The sequence below is a fragment of the Lithohypha guttulata genome (genome assembly GCF_036872675.1).
Source record: "Lithohypha guttulata strain CCFEE 5908 chromosome Unknown scaffold_2, whole genome shotgun sequence".
Lineage (NCBI taxonomy): Eukaryota > Fungi > Ascomycota > Eurotiomycetes > Chaetothyriales > Trichomeriaceae > Lithohypha > Lithohypha guttulata.
This window is the reverse complement of record NW_027042751.1, coordinates 3,124,208-3,142,403: the sequence shown is the minus strand read 5'-3', so window position 1 is coordinate 3,142,403 and position 18,196 is coordinate 3,124,208. Positions and strand designations below refer to the sequence as shown.

At 47.9% G+C, this 18,196-nt stretch overlaps 5 protein-coding genes across 5 annotated transcripts; 2 read left to right on the top strand and 3 right to left on the bottom strand.

Moving 5' to 3' along the window:
* Positions 1-3,992: 3,992 nt before the first annotated feature.
* ATG18 (autophagy protein) lies at positions 3,993-5,321 on the bottom strand (the record flags this gene model as incomplete). Its single annotated transcript, XM_064897606.1, has 2 exons — positions 3,993-5,215; positions 5,270-5,321. 2 exons carry the CDS (start codon positions 5,319-5,321, stop codon positions 3,993-3,995), a joined length of 1,275 nt encoding a protein of 424 aa, XP_064756556.1.
* A 355-nt stretch (positions 5,322-5,676) lies between these two features.
* On the top strand, positions 5,677-8,086 carry mlh1 (DNA mismatch repair protein Mlh1; the record flags this gene model as incomplete). Its single annotated transcript, XM_064897605.1, has 2 exons — positions 5,677-5,794; positions 5,838-8,086. 2 exons carry the CDS (start codon positions 5,677-5,679, stop codon positions 8,084-8,086), a joined length of 2,367 nt encoding a protein of 788 aa, XP_064756555.1.
* A 701-nt stretch (positions 8,087-8,787) lies between these two features.
* LTR64_003244 (uncharacterized protein) lies at positions 8,788-10,443 on the top strand (the record flags this gene model as incomplete). Its single annotated transcript, XM_064897604.1, has 1 exon — positions 8,788-10,443. The coding sequence occupies one exon, from the start codon at positions 8,788-8,790 to the stop codon at positions 10,441-10,443; it is 1,656 nt and encodes a 551-aa protein (XP_064756554.1).
* A 61-nt stretch (positions 10,444-10,504) lies between these two features.
* Positions 10,505-12,191, bottom strand: LTR64_003243 (uncharacterized protein; the record flags this gene model as incomplete). Its single annotated transcript, XM_064897603.1, has 7 exons — positions 10,505-10,670; positions 10,721-10,881; positions 10,929-11,013; positions 11,064-11,495; positions 11,540-11,605; positions 11,655-12,057; positions 12,107-12,191. The coding sequence occupies 7 exons, from the start codon at positions 12,189-12,191 to the stop codon at positions 10,505-10,507; spliced, it is 1,398 nt and encodes a 465-aa protein (XP_064756553.1).
* Positions 12,192-16,207: 4,016 nt separating this feature from the next.
* Positions 16,208-17,335, bottom strand: LTR64_003242 (uncharacterized protein; the record flags this gene model as incomplete). Its single annotated transcript, XM_064897602.1, has 1 exon — positions 16,208-17,335. The coding sequence occupies one exon, from the start codon at positions 17,333-17,335 to the stop codon at positions 16,208-16,210; it is 1,128 nt and encodes a 375-aa protein (XP_064756552.1).
* Positions 17,336-18,196: the final 861 nt, after the last annotated feature.

The window sequence follows — 18,196 nt, the reverse complement described above, 5'->3', positions numbered from 1 at the left end:
GCGAAGTGACTTGTAGGAAGAGGAGCCGTGGACGATGGTGGTCCAAGCAAGCCGAGTACTAGTACCAAAGCATGGTAGCCTACCTGACGTGTCTTGCGGGGCGCACGACCGGCAAGATGTGCACAGCATAATCGGAGAAAATAGTGGACCACCACTCACTCACCTTGATCTTCCTCGTGCGGCAATTGTCGCACTTATCGAAGGTCTTAGGAGTCCTCGGTGTGAGAGTAGGGGTTATGCTGGGTAGCGAACTCATGTTGTACTAAAAGAGTATAGTGAAGAAGCATTATTGTGACAAGGCAGATATGTAAGAAAGGAGGAAGGAAGGTGTGGTGCATGGGCGGCTGCCTGGATAAATACCAGACAGCCATGAGCATGAGGCAATGCGCAACTTCGCATGAGACATGCGAAGACATCTCTACTGTCTACGAGCTATACTACCATCGAACAGAAGTGTGATGGTCACGGAGTACTCTATTCCCACATTGTTTGATTAATCAAGACCCATCCTCTTTTCAGATACAGAAACACAGTGTCCTGTAGGAGGGACAACACTCTTATATGCCTACTATAGCTTTGAAGAATGTAAAACTGGCAGAAAATGTTTTCAAGCGTTCGAAGAGCGACGCATAGAAGGTGCGAGGCGGTGCGATGCGTGAGGACAACAGAATGAGAAGCGATTGGACCGCTGGAAAAGAATGGATGCAAGAGAAGACTTGTGCTTGGCTCGCATCATCGTCTCACGCGTCAAGCGAAGCGTGCCGGCTCACGTGCCATCCTCCTTACAGCGAGGATGTAGGTCGTCTGAACTTGCAGTGATACTGCAAGATCATTGGCTTGACCGACTTCACCGGCTTCATGTGGTTATCCAGGAACGACTCTAGTATACTTTGAGGTTTAGTGCTATACAGAGTTGTTGCGATATGCCCTTGAGCTGATTATCAGGAATGGCATCCGCTGCAGAGTTCCGCGTCCATCCTGCCTCGTTGCGCGGAATGTCAGGATGAACAGGAAGCGAAGTCTCGGCTGAGACTGATCATGGCGCCACGTACAGGCACACAGACCGCAATCGGCACGCGGTGGTCGGACATGTCAAACGCTTAATCGTCGATATTGACGATTGAACAAAGCACACACTATGTAAAGCATGCTCCTCTCCTGGATACGCAATGACAGTCCCTCACGAAATTCGAGTGAGGGAAGTCATCCTCCTAGCAAGTCACGATGTGGTTAGAGCAACTACTCTGGGATCAAACACGACATTGTCGTAATTATAAGGTACAGCCTTGCTATATACAAGCCGACCATATATGCAAAAGAAGAAGGAGATTTTTGCATTCGCAAAGAGATCGTTCCACCTTGCACATAGGACGAATCTCAGCTACCATCTGGAGCTCACCATATAACGACAGTCCGAGAAGCCACCTTTGCGAGAGCATAATACAACCCGAAGCGCATTCTCAAGAAGGCTTGTACATAGACCCCAGGCCTGATGACTACTATGTCGTTCTTGACAGTGCGGACGAGCACAGCGCTGTGGAAGTCGAGACGCAGAAAACGAGCACTATGCTCGGACGCCTCTCACAACCACTTGCTGGACATAAACAGTATGTAAGATGTGCTCAATCAGAACTGCTTGATTTAATGCAATGGCTGCTCTGGCTGCAAACCGAGCCAATCGATATTTTAATAGAGCCAAGCTTAGCCATTTTCGAAGACTATGATGATTATGGTCTCCTACCTGAGCCAGATTTTGACCGCTGCAAGAGGGCTGTAATTCATCTGTTGCAAACCAGGTCGGTTGACGAAGTTCAAATTGCTTTTCTCGCTCTATGTCTGGCGAGCACTAGCTTCAGACGCCTCACGATATCCGAGATCACTGCCGGGATACACTGCGTTGCCAGTATTGAAAACAACAAAGTTGGCGGAATCTTACGAAGAGCACAGAGCTTGCCAACCGAAATGTCACTCGAGAAGTTGTGCGGGAATTTGATTCAACACGACAAAGCAGGCACAATCAGTTTTCAAGAACCTTCAATGGCACGTTTCCTTCGAACTGTTGAGATACCTGGCTTTGATCAAGGACACAGCACAATCACGCAAATGTGCTTCGAACAGATACGAAGATTAGGCACTGTCATGATTGCAAGGCCTTGGTACTCGTTCAGGCGATGGTTTCAATCTCCCAACGAATGGCCATTGTTCAACTACGTCTCCAAATATTGGTTTGCTCATTACAAACTGGCTCCAGCATCATTTACGAGCGAGCTTTTTCGAATGATAAATGATGCTCTGGTTGGCACGTCGCCGACAGAAACTCCTCTTCTACTTCAACGTGAGGTCGTGGACGCAGGCTACGAGATCTCACAAATATACGATTTACCACGCCTTGCGTGTATGTACCTCAATATGGGTGCGTCGAAAAAATCTCGTTTGATGTGTGTGCCTTCGCCCAGTGACTGGCAACAACTGAGGCCTTTGCACACCTTCTACTCTGCTTTCAAGGCAGACGCGAATTTGGCATGCTGGTCTTCATGTGCTGGATATCATTCGCCAGAAGATAGCGAAGAAATTGCAGAAATCACCAAACAGCTTGGACGAACAGATCTACAGACAGTGACCCCGACAGCATCTGAGCGTGACGACCACTGCACCACTGTAGTCTCGGTTGGCATACACCAGCAGGAAGAACAAGACGACGGATGGATGGCAGTCACCTCAGATTGCATTATCCTAAAAGCACATTCTTCCATCCCGCAGGAGGACTTCGAAGACTGGCACTTCGTCGCACAGGGTCAAGAAGACTTTGATTGAGCTTTTCCAAACTTGAACTTTGGTTAATTTTTGATGTGACTCACTGACTCTTTGTTTCGTGCACGAGAAGAGTTACTTCGTGGTAGGAAAGCTGTCCAATCAGATACGCTTCTTTGGTGCGAAGCGAGGCGGAATATGCGAGGAGTGGATTCGAATCATGCGAAGTGAATACATGTTGGCACAATTTAGTATAAATGTTGTTCGTCTAGCAATACAAGCAGTGAATTATTTCACATTCTCGTATAGCTCGTAAGCTATATCTTCGTTTTGGAAATTTCATCTGCTGCTGTTTATGCTTTCCACTACCTGCTGCTATGTTGCTCCCTGGTTTGCAAGTTCTACCACCGAGTAGAACGCAGATTCTGCTGCTGCCGTTCTCTCAAACTTGCAGTTCCTGCCTGAAGCTCAACCACGACTGTCGGAATGCTCTGCATCCAGACGTCGTATCGGGTCTAGTTGAGGGACTTTCACAGAGTAGGTATCCTCTCGCTTCTAAGCTATCACCCTTCATCACGCACAAGATATTGACTTAATCCGCGTAGCACTTTCGACTATAGAGACCACAAGCGGGAACGCCGGAAGATCAAGTCTCGTTAACGTCTCTACTTCCAAGACGGAGGCAGAGATGCTTCAAAAAGATTCAAGCCAGGATCTTGCCAGTATTGGTGTATTGTTTTCCGAGACATAAACTATCTTGGTGTGCTCGTTCGACGACAAGTTAGCACGCTGGATTCCTGCAGTGTATGAAGCTAGTATACGTTCATACCTGCCGGAATTTCGAGTGCACCTCGCTGCTGCGAAGCGTCAGCATGCTGACATACTGCGGTCATGAACAACAAGTCCCTTGGATGATTTTATATCAGTATTGGCAGTAATATCTTACTCGCAAATACGACCGCCATCAGCCTGCATTCGCGACACCTTATTGCCTATATCTGGCAGTGCCACTGACGAAACAGTATCAAATTGTTGGCAGACATCACACATGTGCAATCGAGCACAGCGTGTGGAGAACAAGTTGGTGATTTCGATCAGAGTGGTATAGCATTACGGTTCTGTTGAGTTGATAAGCTTGCCTATTGCAATAGTTTCATGGTCGAGCCGCCGGAAAGTCAAAACAGGATCTTGTGACGCCAGTAACACCATCGCTAAGGTACGAGAACCGAGTTCAAAATTCTTCAATAGTCGTTTAAGGTACTTCCACTTCTGTCGTTGATATCAAGCACCGAGTACTGCTTGACAAGATTTCCTTCTCCTCCTTTCGAAAGGTCGATGCTAAAGACATAAAATCCACCTTCATTGGTCACCACCATTATTTGTGGTGAATTACTGGACATGGCGACCACAGAGCGAATAGGACCTGTCGCTTGACCAGACGCTGGCTTTGGCAAGCGAATCCAGGCAAAATCTCTTGAGGGCTCCCATATCTCAGTGACACCCTTGGGCAGATAACCACCAAGATTGCTGGCCAACGTGGTACCAACAGATTGAGACGTTCGCCTGATCATACCCATGAAAGTGCCGTTTGGTTTCCTAGACTTCAACGACGCTGGATCTTCGGTCTCTGCGTCTTGACCGTCAAAGTATGGGCTGGTTTCACTACTCTGGCTGAGGCGCTTCGACGGTGGTGCAGGTCCAGCAGGTGACATGGGCTCATCACTAGTAGCTAGATTATCTTGTCCAAGCTTGAAAATGTGGATAGTGTCTGACGCAGACGACACACATAGTAACGTGGTGGTGATATTGAAGGCCATACTATATATTCGAGAAGGCATTGAGCCTCTTCTGAACTGATAGAGCTTGTGTCCATCTGGGATAGAGAACACACGTACTATAGTACCTTTGTCTGATGCTGTTGCCATGACCGTGCCTTCACTGTTGAATATAATGCATGAAAGGGGAGACTTGTGTGCTTCAACCACGTTGATCGCCTCGAGCTTGATGGCGTCAAACAAGAGGATTTCGCCCGATGTAGGTGAGATATGTGTACTATTCGGAGGGACATGGGCAGGAGCAGAAGCTGCCTTTTGAGGAAGTGGGTAGGCCAGATAGCAATTCTCAGACGAAGGAGAGAGGGCACCGATCGCGTTCGGATTGGGCGAGGTTTCAATCGTGTAAAGCAGTTTCATATTTTGAACATCGTACATGTACATCTGATCCTCGAGCACTACCACCAGCCTTTTCCTGTTCATTCGAATCGCCAGAATCGAGGTCACGAAGGTCATTTCGCAAATTAAGGAGTCTCGTTTCGTGTTCTTGATCTGGAGACGGCGAGGTGAAAGTACTAGGGCGACTAGAGAGGAGGAGAAGAGCACCTCGACCATAGCAATGTGCCCATCTCTTGATTCATATGTCTTTGAGAATGGCTCTGTGGTAAAGATGCGGAAGCCTCTCGAGGTACCTGCAGCTGCTCAGCTTGCTTCTGGAGTGACCCATTGACTATTGATAGACTCACCCACAGCCAGGTGGCTGTAGTCCTGGTTGAACGTCACAAAATTCATGGTCATGGTTATCACGTTGGTTGAGGAATGGCTTGTGTAGGCTTAACATAGGCCTCCAGATTGCCAGTAAGACGGCTATCCAGTCATCATGTTACTGTGATTTCTCAAGGCAGACCGTCGTCCAGATACAACGCAGCTCTCAGAGTGCGTGGTGCCATGACTGCCCTGCTTTATGAACAAGAAGCAATATGAAATAGAGGCTTCGCAACTTGCATGTGACCTCGGGACGTGCCTGCCTGTGCGCCAAAGTTGAACTCTGCAGCCTGAGGCATTACCTGAATACCGCGTTGTTACTGACGCGTTCCCTCGCCGTCACTGTACCAGGTCTACTACGCCTGGTTGTTCTCAAAATTCAGTTCTTATGGCGGAACCTATGGACGTAGATGATAACGAGCCGAGAGGCGCGAAGAGGACTGCCTCAGAAGCAGGTCTTCCATCTGAGGCTCCTCGACGAATAAAGGCACGTCTCATCTCAACTGGTAAGTCTTCGTAGAGCTGATAGTAGAAAGCCGTTGGCCCAAGATGTCGTCAACAAAATCGCTGCCGGCGAGATAATTGTTGCGCCTGTGAATGCCCTTAAAGAGATGATGGAAAATTCTGTCGATGCAGGGGCTACAGCCATAGAAATCTTGGTCAAAGATGGTGGCCTCAAGTTGCTACAGATTACGGACAATGGCCACGGTATTGAGGTCAGTAAAGAATGCTACAAGTCATACCGTTATGCTAACCAAACCCAGAAGGATGACCTGCCAATTCTGTGTGAACGTTTCACCACTTCAAAATTGAAGGACTTTGACGACTTGAGATCTATAGGTACATACGGTTTTCGCGGTGAAGCCTTGGCCAGTATCAGCCACATCGCTCACCTCAGAGTGACCACAAAAACTGCTGGTTCAAGTTGTGCATGGCAAGCCTACTACCAGGATGGAAAGTTATCCCCACCAAAACCAGGCCAAAGCTCTGATCCAAAGCCATGTGCTGGTCGGCCTGGTACGCAAATCACTGTCGAAGACCTGTTTTACAACATCCCCAATCGACGTCGTGCTTTCAAATCACCAAGCGAGGAATACGCCAGAATACTTGACGTTGTCACCAGATATGCCGTTCATTGCGAACATGTCTCTTTCTCGATCAAAAAGCACGGCGAGGCGGGAGCTGGTTTCTCTGTGGCTGCAGCGGCGAGCAAGATCGACAGAATCAAGCAGGCTCATGGAGCGGCTGCGAGAGAGCTGATCGAGTTTAAGACTCAGAACGATAGATGGGGCTTCTCTGCGTCGGGTTATTGCACAACTGCCAACTACAGCGCAAAGCGGACTACGATTCTACTCTTCATCAACCATAGATCTGTCGAATCTTCGGCTGTCAAAAAAGCTATTGAGCAAGCATATCAACTTTTTCTACCTAAAGGCGGGCACCCTTTTGTCTACCTTAGCCTCGAAATCGATCCAGCAAGAGTCGATGTCAACGTTCACCCAACCAAACGTGAGGTACACTTCTTGAGTGAGGATGAAATTATCGACATGGTCTGCACCGACATTAGAGAACGTTTGACGCAAGTCGATACGAGCCGAACATTCAAGACACAGACACTAGTACCTGCAATTGGTTCCAGCACTATCAACAAGCAACAGAGTCCACTGGCTGGTGGTGACGACAAAAACCAGCCGTCCACAGATGCTTTGCCGCGTACTCCAGCATCCAAACGACCATATGAGAATAATCTTGTCCGCACTGACTCAAAACTCCGCAAGATCACCTCTATGCTACCGCCAGCTCTTACACCATCACAATCTCTCGACAACCACGACAATAATACTACCACAGCAGCGTCAGGTCATGGTATCCAATACATTACAACCGACAGAGAACAGGTTACTACTCGGCTCAGCTCTATCAAGACTTTACGCGCTCACGTTCGTGATGCAATACATCAAAACCTTACCGAAGTCTTCGCATCACTGACCTACATAGGTCTTGTTGATCCCTTTCGCCGTCTTGCTGCAATGCAATCAGGTGTCAACCTCTACCTGGTCGATTACGGCATGATCGCCAACGAGCTCTTCTACCAGATAGGTATCACTGATTTTGGAAATTTCGGTGCGATACAACTGCGGCCTTCGGGCTCAGACCCGATCCAACTCAAAGAGCTACTGCTTGTGGCTGCAGAACTCGAAGTGCAGGCGGATCCCTCACTGGCTGACCTTGAACCGTCGGCGATTGTAGAGAAGGTCTACGAGCAGATATACTCGCGTCGAGAAATGCTCAGGGAGTATTTCAGCCTCGAAGTTTCGGACGAAGGCAACCTTCTCACAATCCCACTGCTCATCAAGAACTATCTACCCAGCATGGCGAAGCTGCCTACCTTTCTTCTGCGTCTAGGTCCTTTTGTAGACTGGACAGACGAAGCACAGTGCTTTCATACATTCCTTGTTGAGCTAGCTGCGTTCTATGTGCCCGAGAAACTACCACAGGCAAAACAAAAATCAGCTAAAGAGACAGAGAACGAGCTTTTAACGTCACCGACAAGAGTAGCAGAGAGAGATACTGCGACACCGGAGTCTGATGTTACAGCTGGACAATCTCCTATCAAGAACAGACAAGCAGAAGAGGACTCTTTCATCACTAAACGCCGAGTTGAGATTGAATATGCCCTGGAGCATGTCCTCTTCCCAGCCTTTCGGAGTCGCCTACTTGCGACACAGGGAATGATGCAAGGTGTGGTTGAAGTCGCCAATCTGAAAGGACTCTACAGAGTGTTTGAGCGATGTTGAGCAAGTTGTCCTTCAATCCTCACTATACCACATTCTCGTAATATATAATCCTTCATTCGTTGTAGTATGTGTTCCATTCGGCATACATTAACCAGATCGCTAGCATGCTCAATGGTTGTCAGGTCGTCGAGTACAGAGGAGCAGTCAGAAAGGTGCGGTTACATATCCTCATTTGCTGATACCCGCACCATCTCACGCTGTATGAAGTGATGATGGAGTATGTCCATTCTGAACCAATAGTAATCCATCAATGTGACCAGGTAGTATCGATTAGCGAGATCACCAGGATCTGGGCTTTTGAGACATTCTCGTCTTTCGGCGTCGACTTAGCGAACTCCACCATGACTCGACTCGTGCTGCAGATTCGGCACAATTCCCCTACCTTCAGTTACTAACGTCCACTAAGGTATTGGACGCGATTACTGGGTTTCAAATTTTGAGCTGATTACTATCTTCCAGCTAGTCAAGGACTATTGTGCGCCACTTCTGGCAGCCAAGCGAGGGATGAGTGGAGGAAACCACCACCGCCGATTACATAAGAGCTCATGCCTCACTGCACCTTCCGCTGAGCTCAGATGCTGTGACTTATAGTCATACTATGACCAGTACGTCGCGAGCAAGTTGCATATGCGATCACACAACATTATCTCTCAATAAATACTCCATGAAAAAATTGTCCAGCTTCTGGACATGACACGACCATGAGCAATTCCGAAGGCTCTAACGAAAGCTCAAGCAAAACAGATGTAAGGTCAAAATCTCTACCCACTGGAGATCGTGGATTCAAGAAAAGAAGACTGGTCCAGCTTGCTGCGAAATTACCACAATCGCCATCTCCAACTGAACAGAAGGTGAACAACTGGCTCATCGGTACACCAAAAGCTAAGATCGCAAGCAAATGTCCTGTACCAGGCTGTATCATCCGCAATTGTAAATTACAAAGTCATCGGCGATGGAAGCCACTAGTCACAGCCCGGGAACCATCACTAGATCGGGCCACTTCATCGGCGAAACCCCCTTCACCGCACGACTTCTCAATAATAAAGGGCGGCGTCGAGGGTCTGCCAACTTTACCTCTTGCTTCTCTACGGAAACCCATCTACCAAAAACTTTTCCACAAATTTTGCGTCGATGTTTGGGATAGGATCGCTATCCTCCTCGGTCCGCCAGCTAGATCCGCAAACGAGGTAGAACGATTGAGGCGCGAAAAAAGCATGATGCTTGCTCAAGCGATGGAAACGCCGGCTTACTTGCTGAATTTCATCGTCAGTGCTTATCTCTGTCTTGTGTTGAATGATGATCACACCGCCCAGGGCGATGACCTACTTCACCTCCAGGTCGAGCTCGCTAAGCATCTCAGATTAAAACTCGACGAATTCAATCCAGCAGATTTAGATCAGCTGATTTGCATCGTGCTGACAATGGTCATGTTGGAGATCATGTGCAGCAAGAAGTACGATAATCTTGCATCGCACAAGCAGATCATGGTGTACCTCGTGCAGAGCCGAGGCGGCATACACAATCTTGGCAGGTCAGTTCCGTACGTGCTGAATACGGACCGTATTATTGCCTTGTACACAGGTCAACCACCACTATATTGTCCGTGGAAGGATCCAGCGCTTAGTCCCCAGAGAGCAGCTCGCCATCCTCAGTCGTGCGGATATTTTTTCGAAGACAAGCCAAGAGCCGCACTTCTGGACCCAGATATTTCCTGGTACTGTTCTGCGACATGCCGTGCGATAGAAATTCTCGAGGGGGAGGACTGGCACTTTCAGTCAGGACAAATGCGTGATTCATCCGAGCTCTGGTACTTTTACTTCCTTCGTGACCAGATCGTCTCGAACTATGCACATCTCAATGCTCGTTTCTGGCACGATACTTCGATATCTCGGTGTGTCATGCTGGCCACGAAGATTGTGGAGTATATCGTGCTTGTCGACAACTACATTGTGACACTGCCACTCTTCTTCGCGGACACATTACGAGACGTGCTTTGCGCTCATGAACTCGAAAAAGCCTGGCAAGATTCGAGTAATATCCTCAGATGGATCCTGTTTGTTTTGATAATCTATCCCAAACAGTGGAGCGGACACGATTGGGCACTTCGACTTACCAAACAGCGACTAGACCTTGAATATGGAAAACTTTGGCCACCTTCATGGAACCTTCTTGAAGTACTCAATGCTCGTCAGTTTGTATGGGCTGGTAGTTATATCCGCCAAGAGTTTAAAAGTGCTACCGAAGAGCTGCGCCAGTTGAAGGCAGAAGAAGATCTGAAGGCAAAACGATTCGACTGGTTGGCACCCACGATCCGTACAAAAGCCACGAACCCTTCTTCATATAAGAACCGTACTTGAGGAAGTCAATATGCCGGACGCAGTTGCCCTTTGCTGAGACTGTCAAGATTCTTTGTGCCTCTCATTCAATCGTGACTCGAACACCTCGACTGTCTGACTTGGGCAGCGGAATGAAACAGTGGTCTCTGACTCGAATGTCGCTCGCATCGGTATTGAAGAGCTGCATTGTCGGCGCCTCGGGGCGAAACAACAGTGCTGTCAGAATGTACAGCTCTGCCCATGCTAGACTAAGTTTGCGTTAGTATGAGCTGGTCACTGGTACTTTAGCTGCACTTACTTGAAGCCCACACAATTGCGAGAGCCCTTTGAAAAAGGGACGAACTGCCGGTCCATCTGTGGGTTGTATTTACCGAGCCACCTTTCTGGAAGGAACTCGAATGGCGCGGGAAATATCTCGAGGTCGGTATGCATGAAATAGATGCTCATGCGGATTGGTGTCTGATTATGTTAGTCGTGTTCATCCAAATATAGTGACTTTGCCTTACAGCTTTTGGTATAGTGTACTGATGGTATTGAAACTCAACATCTGGCGAACAGTGAGGGACAGCTTGCAGTTGTAGATATGACAGTCTGTATTCATGTAAGGACAACACAAGTCGTTCAAATAAAATGTATCATACCTGAGTCCTTCTCGAACACACGCGCGCAAATACGGCAGTCTCTCCAACTCAGACCGTCGTGGCATATGTGCATGAATATCTGCCAATGGTTGCGCCAATTCTGCTGCAAGCTTCTCCCGAATCGTAGGATTTGCTAGGATGTGGTAAAACGTCATGGAAAGCGATCGAGCAAGCGTAAGTGCTCCAGCACCCAGCAATGTTGCTGCTTCGTGGCTGAGACGATCCACACTCTGTTCTGCTTTTGGTAGTGTCTTCTCGCAGACAATGTATCGAAATATCGAGCTTCTCGGGTTCGCAAGCACGCTTGCGGCTGATAGATCTTGGTTCTTAGCGTGGATGATATGGCTCGTTACTGCTGTCATGTACATGGTGAAAGTGGCACCGAGAGGATACAATTTCAGGGCGACAGTTTGCGGAATTAGCTTCAGGATGCTGTTGATGTTAGTAGGCTGTAGTTTAGGGATGTTCTTACTTACACCGAAATGAGTGGCAGATGCATGGCAGGAAGGATCTGTCTTGCTCCTCTCTCAAAGAGACTGTACCTGCGCACCTCTGTCAATTACCTACGCAGGCAACGGCTGCTCAGCTTACCACTGTGGAAAGAAATCTTTATCTTGCAGGAAATTGCTAGGTATTTCACAGCACACCCTCCCTACCACATCTGATGCAAATGCGAAGAATGCATGCTCCAAACGAACAACTCTCTTGGAGATCTTCATCTCGTTCAAACGTTTATCGAGCAGTAGTGCCTGTTCGACAATCATCGGCTCAATACGCTCGATGTTGTGTCGGGAGAAGAATGGCTCCACGGCTTTCCTGCGGCCCCTATGTATTTCATGCGAAGGAGCAAAGACCATCGACCCACTCAGGCCCAAGATTCGAGAGAATAGAGATGGGATGTGGGTGCGTTTTTTGGTGCTGTCTGAGTGAAGCTTGTCAAAAAATTGAGCGTCGCGAACAGATAATTCGTTTGGGTTGATTCGGACGATTGGGCCTTGGGAAAGATATTAGACAACTTTCCGTAGCATGAATGGAGTACCAACCATATTGAATGTGCATTTGCTCGATGACGTGCACGTATTGACCTTGTTTAACGACATCATACCATAACTCGTACAGTCCGGTCATTGCTGCTATTTTGGGACCAGGGAAGTCAGCGAGGGAGTGGAAATAGAGTCGGTAGACAGCAACCATAATAGTGGCCACAGAGAAGAGTGGTAGAATAAACGTGATTGCCACAGGCCATCGTCCACTGGCAATAGCCAGGCAAAGATTTGCGAGACTCATGACTAGGTCCTGATTCTTGATCGTGAGCTGGATCACTGAAGAACAGAAAGTTGTTGTTCATTTCCATACTGACGGCCTTATAAATACTCCTCAGTTGGCCTGCCGTGCAGACTTTTCGTGGTAAATCCAGCTGGTTAAGTGGATAGCCCGGATGTGTAGGTCACAACTCGAATCAGCTGGTAGGTTTTCACCTGAAGACAAACTCAAGGTATGCAATGTCGAAAGCAGATGGATCACCTAAGTGGGCCATTTGATCACAGCGAGCCCTTGTCAGCTACCTCGCGCATAACGAGTGCCAGTCAAGCATCGTTGCATGTAGAACATAGATCAAATGGTGCTATGGTTGTAACAGCTCTTCACATGAATCCCGTGCTGTCTAGCTTTGAAGTATCCTGCATAAATCCAAATTTGTATGGTCTTCTCGGTACAATAGCACCGGCTGAGGTAATGTTGACTGCACAGTACAAGCAGCTTTTTCCCAGCGAGCTTTCCAAAACTTGTCAACAGTGTCAACATAGATAGGATGATTCGCTAGTTGTTGACTTGGCTAATGCAGTATTGTTGCATGAGCAACATACGTACATGACAGAAAGGGCAGCAGCCCAATATGTTTTCTTAGTGCCATGGCTTGAGTCATGACATTAGGTCTATCCGTCCACGACTCAGCTCCTGTTCACATGCAGCACGGTAATGCTTACGAAAGCTGAATCCGAAGTGTAGCACAAAATAAGCTGAGGAGTGGATGGGATTCAACGTGGTTCCTTCAGCAAGGAAGTAGCCGAAGTTCTCGCATGCACCTGCCCATTTCATCGTTCAATACCAGATACGTGAGATTCGAGTGATCAGCTGCATCTGCTCGTCCCTGACAGGATGTCTTTCCCGTTGAATAGCCATACAATTGTTTCCTGGATGTGAAAAGATATTGTACTGGAAAGGGAGCATCTTCTATTTACGTGAGTGATGGACCATCTGATAGGTTCAAGGATGCGAAGCTAATGCAAAAATATTCGTCAAGCGGTTCCGAGCCTACGCTAAAACCCTTAGCGTGTAGCTCATGTCTGTCACTCAGCCTCATTGACATCCTACTGACAACTACGCCTCCCTCATACAGCCAAGTCAACCATAGCATTCGCAATACGACGGTGAGACGCGATCACTCGAGGTCACTGGACTATTCTCGGCTATGACTACCAGTCGATCTGATCATTCAAAGAGTTTCTGTCTCTTCGTGCCCGACATCATCTTGTCCTGACTTGACCTACGAAAATCTCGCATGCTTCTCCCATCTCTGCTGCGGGACGACAATTATCACGAAGACTTTTTTTCCTCCGACGAGCGAAAGAACGACGGTACACTTGTCAAATATGAACACTACCTACCATGATGGAACGAAAAACAGTTAGATGGCACTATTGAGAAGCGCAGGACTTCTGCCCTATGTAATATCGTGGTTGTTGTACAATTCGGAACAACCCCAGGTGTGTTCACATTTTGTACGTGTTTACCTTGGTAAAACTTTATCTTACATGTGTGTGCATAAACAAACGTTAGTAGTGGGTAAGAGCTATTAAGCCTTGTGAAAAGAGCGCTAGCATTTGCGATTTCAGTTGTTCTTTCTATTCTGAAGATCCTAACGACCCTACGCCTATAGAAAAAACGTTGATGAACTAGTCGTGTACTTCTCGTGCCCTAGAGCCCATGAAGTCAAACGTGGGAGGCTTGAATGCCTCAGGCACGTATAGTGCTCAAATTTACCAGCAACATCGCGCAGGTCATTTATAGCTAGCATAGGTAGTCTACTTATGTTCCACCATATGAAAGTGACGCAATCCTTAGGATTGAAGCGACACTTGACCTTTGGGGCAGATCTGCTTTTTGAGGGTGGATGTTTTGCAACAGAGGATGTCATACAAGCCGGAGGTCTGGGAACGTCGAGTGAAAAGCTTCGCTTCGACCCAGTCGTGAAGATGTGATTTCAGTACTCAGGCTCCTGTGAAGAAGAGCCTTCCAGCCCGGTACCCAACGCAGGTTTTCTTCGCCTCACCTTGCGAGCTTCGGGACGAGTCACTAGGTTCTGCTGTGTTCATGTTCGTGGTAACTCAGAGCTTGCTGCAGAAGTACTGTCAGCATTCACACAACGATTTAGTATTCAGTAGAGGAAGTATCTCCTTCACGTGCGAAACGACTATATGGAGTAAGTGCTTGCCGATTGTCGGTCTGGTGCAAGCATAGGTGTACAGTATATACTGTATGCATACTGTTATGCACCTACAGTACATGGTCAAGGAAACGAGACAGGGTGAGACATAACATCCCTAAGATCTAAACCATGGATCTGATCTCACACTCCGAACGCAGAAGACATGTGTCTTATCTTACCAAAGATCGGACACCTCCCGACCCCCGGCCAAGGGGGAACTCACTGCCTCGATCGAGGTGACTTATGAATAACAAGCTCCAGGGATAGACTCGAACTAGATGCCGTCGAGATGGTTACTCAACGGCGATCTCTCACTTTTTCGACGACGTACATCAACTTGAGTTCACGTGCGTCCTGTTTAGACTTCTGCGTCCTTGGAGCGAGGCAGGAAGTGTTTCAGATCAGAGAAACTCCTGACTAACTCGTTCACGAATACGAGCCAGGATTGCCATGATTTGGAATCTCTCCACATCGAAGGAACTCTTCGAGGCCTAGGATAGCAATGACCTGAGATAATCTACTGTAATTTGATAAGATTTTTTCATCCAGTCAGACAAGCATGAATTGTCCCTGGTTCTGTTGTGCCCTTTTCCGCTGAGCAAACAGCCATACCTTATTCACGTGATCTAATATCCTGATCAACACTAGCGTGACTGACCGATCGATAATTTTTCCGAAGCTCTAGCCGCTCGCGGCAGTGTCCTTCGGCAATTTCAACCATCGAGCCAGCCAAAAGTCGTCACCAGCCAAGCAAAAGCGCCAAAGTACGCTGTGGACCTGATAAACGAGCAAACAAGCGAGAAGATCGAATAGGAAGACTCGATCACATCAAATCCGAGCTAACGGCGCTGTGATCGACGTTGTGCTTTGGCGTTGTAGATCTTACGACTGGAAACGGTAAATGCGCATCGCCATTTGACCAAGAAAGTCGTGGTGCTTCGAGGATCATCGACTTGATTCGCAGTCGTCCAGGCCATTGGGCCGTGCGGCACTGACCTATTCGTACACCCGCGGCTCTAAAAATCTACTGGGATCTGAGAAGAGGCATTTTGTCAGAGCAGTGTCGATTGCTGAACTATTAGACGATGAACGACATTTGCGAGCTAGACATTGGTATAAGGTTCAGCTTGTCTGAGTGTCGCAAGGAGCACCGTGTTGGTTTGCGAATTTGGTATGGCGATGCTGCGTGAAAATTCCGAGTATTGTCTACGAGCGCACCCGTAGCATCCTGAGGATGGCAGCCAGGTGCCATGTTGTAGAAATGCGTGATAGGGCAAAAACGAGTGATTGAAAGTGGTTCTTCGTGTACTAGAACGACTAAATAGTCACCTTTAGTTCGCTTCTGCATGGTCGATGCTCTGCTTCAATGAATAATATTGGCATCAATCACGATCAGTGATTTCCATCTCTAACAATCCATTCTTAGAAAGCCCTGATAACCCTCCTGTTCCGTCGATGTTGCTGTGCACTTTCCAAAGATTTTGCGATATCCTGCCCGCTGAGATAGTGAAAATCCAAATTAGATTGAAGATTGTTAACGATGTCCGAAAAGCTGGAGAGACGTTTCAGGTGGCCAAATGGCAAGACGCTCGAACGCTACAATTAAAGTTCGTGAAATTTGCTTCACAGATCAAGGTGAATGTGCAGTTCGCAGTGTTCAAGCGGCAAGCCTGCGATTGATCCTGTAAGTGGGAAGCTTGAGGTCGATCTCGATTGAGCTATCATCATCCTCGTCATCGTCAACCTCAATGGCATCCGTTGCCAGGGGCACGACCGAGGCTGACCTCACAGTATGTGGTGAGCGCTGCTTGTGTTGATCCAGCAAGGTTATTCGTGGTGCCAGGTATTTGTTGTTTTCATACATTGCCTCTACCGATGGTTTTTCGCAAAGTGTACTCTGCACAGACATGCTTGCACTCGTGCTAGAACCCCTCGGAGACTGTGTCTGTTCGTCACTTGTGTTATGCTTTTCACCTTCGAGTACCTGCAACGTAGATTTAGCCAGGGCGAGCAAGATGTCGAGTTTATCACGAGCATCAGTCAATTCAGTCTTGCAATGTCCATCGCGAAGCATCTGATGTGCGGCGGTCTCACACAATGACTGAATAACTTCGAGCTCTTTGTCTGTATTCGTAAATGCTAGATCGGTTGTATCTGTTGTGGAAAGAACAGTGGTATCACTTTGTGCCTTTGACAAGCGTGGAGTCGGTCTCGAGGGCGTGCTGTGGCTGAGGTTGTCCAGGCTTTCGTACCTCCGACTAAAGCCAGCTAAAGGGCAACCTTTGGCGACAGTGTAGGCGTTCTTTCCTTTCCGAAGATTGTTCCGTGCAGCGCCTAGGGCTTTGACGATTTTGTCGAGCTCTGACTGGATATGGGAGTCGTAATAGATCACGACCATCTGCTTGCGAAGAATGTTTCGAGGCACAGAAGGGTGGGAGCGAATGGATGTGCGAGACTTTCTCTTGATTCGTGCTTGGGCATATATGAGGCCGGTGCCTACCTCGAGAGATTTTGTTTCAACTAGTTCGGATGGCCGTGGTGACTTCCGCAGCTCCGAGCTCATCACAGGGTGGTCTTCTTGCTCATCGTCACTCTGAATTGAGGCTATTGAGGCTGGTTTCTCTTTCTTGTGTTTGATTCGATGTAAAAGCTTGGAGTATTCTGCCACGAACTCTTCATGTTTCAGTGTAGCATGGGCCAACAATTCCACAAGCTGCAACTTCCAGTCCGGAACACTGTCCACTATATGTTGAAAACTCGAGATGGCATCCATAGATTTGGCCATTTCGTAGATCGGTATTGTTTATGAAGGTCTCGAGACAGATTCTGGGCTCTTCGGGTCATAAGAATCGTCAACACATTGTCATCGTGAATCACCAGGGTACAGCGTAGATGCAGCGAGCTTGTAGTTGTGCCTCAGGGTCGGGATTGAGGGGTCGTGAAGAGGAAATCTGCGGTTTTCAAGGTTAAGCAAATTGTCCAGGTGCTGAATATGTCGTTCCGGAAGTGTAAAGGTCTGGTTGCAAATGAAGAGTGGTAAGCGGCTATACATGACTAGAATCATGGAAGGAAGTGGAGCGGATGTGTTGGTCGACCTTTCCTGAGGAGGGCACGATGAGCAGAAAGCACGCTAATCGTCCAGCTGCTGTTGTGGGGTCTCAATGTCCGACTCTGGTGGAGACTCCAGGTCTGGGCACTTGCCTCACCGAGAATGAAACCTACTGCTAGTTAGTGCCTAAGACGCGCTTACGATGACCAGCTGAACACTTGCTGGTAAATGGCCAAGGGCCACAGCATACTTGATGTTGGGAAGAGCTCTAAAGCTGAAAGTAGAACATCAAACGATTTGTGAAAGAGAACACGATTGTGCCCGAGCCCAAGCTTGTGACTGCTGCTCGCGTCGTGCCTAGTGGCTAATTTGCTGACGCCATCACTAAATTGACTGAAGAATGTTACAGTTGCATTCTGTAATTTGGGCTTCTCGAAAAACATGGGCAGCCGAGTACAAGTGAGTTGGATGAACCTGGTTGGTGTGATTGATGTATCGATTTAACGAATCACATACTGCTACGTTCCCTAGCACTGTAGCCAGAGGTATTCATGCTTGACAACCTTAGACTCAAGAAGCCACCACAATCATGCATGT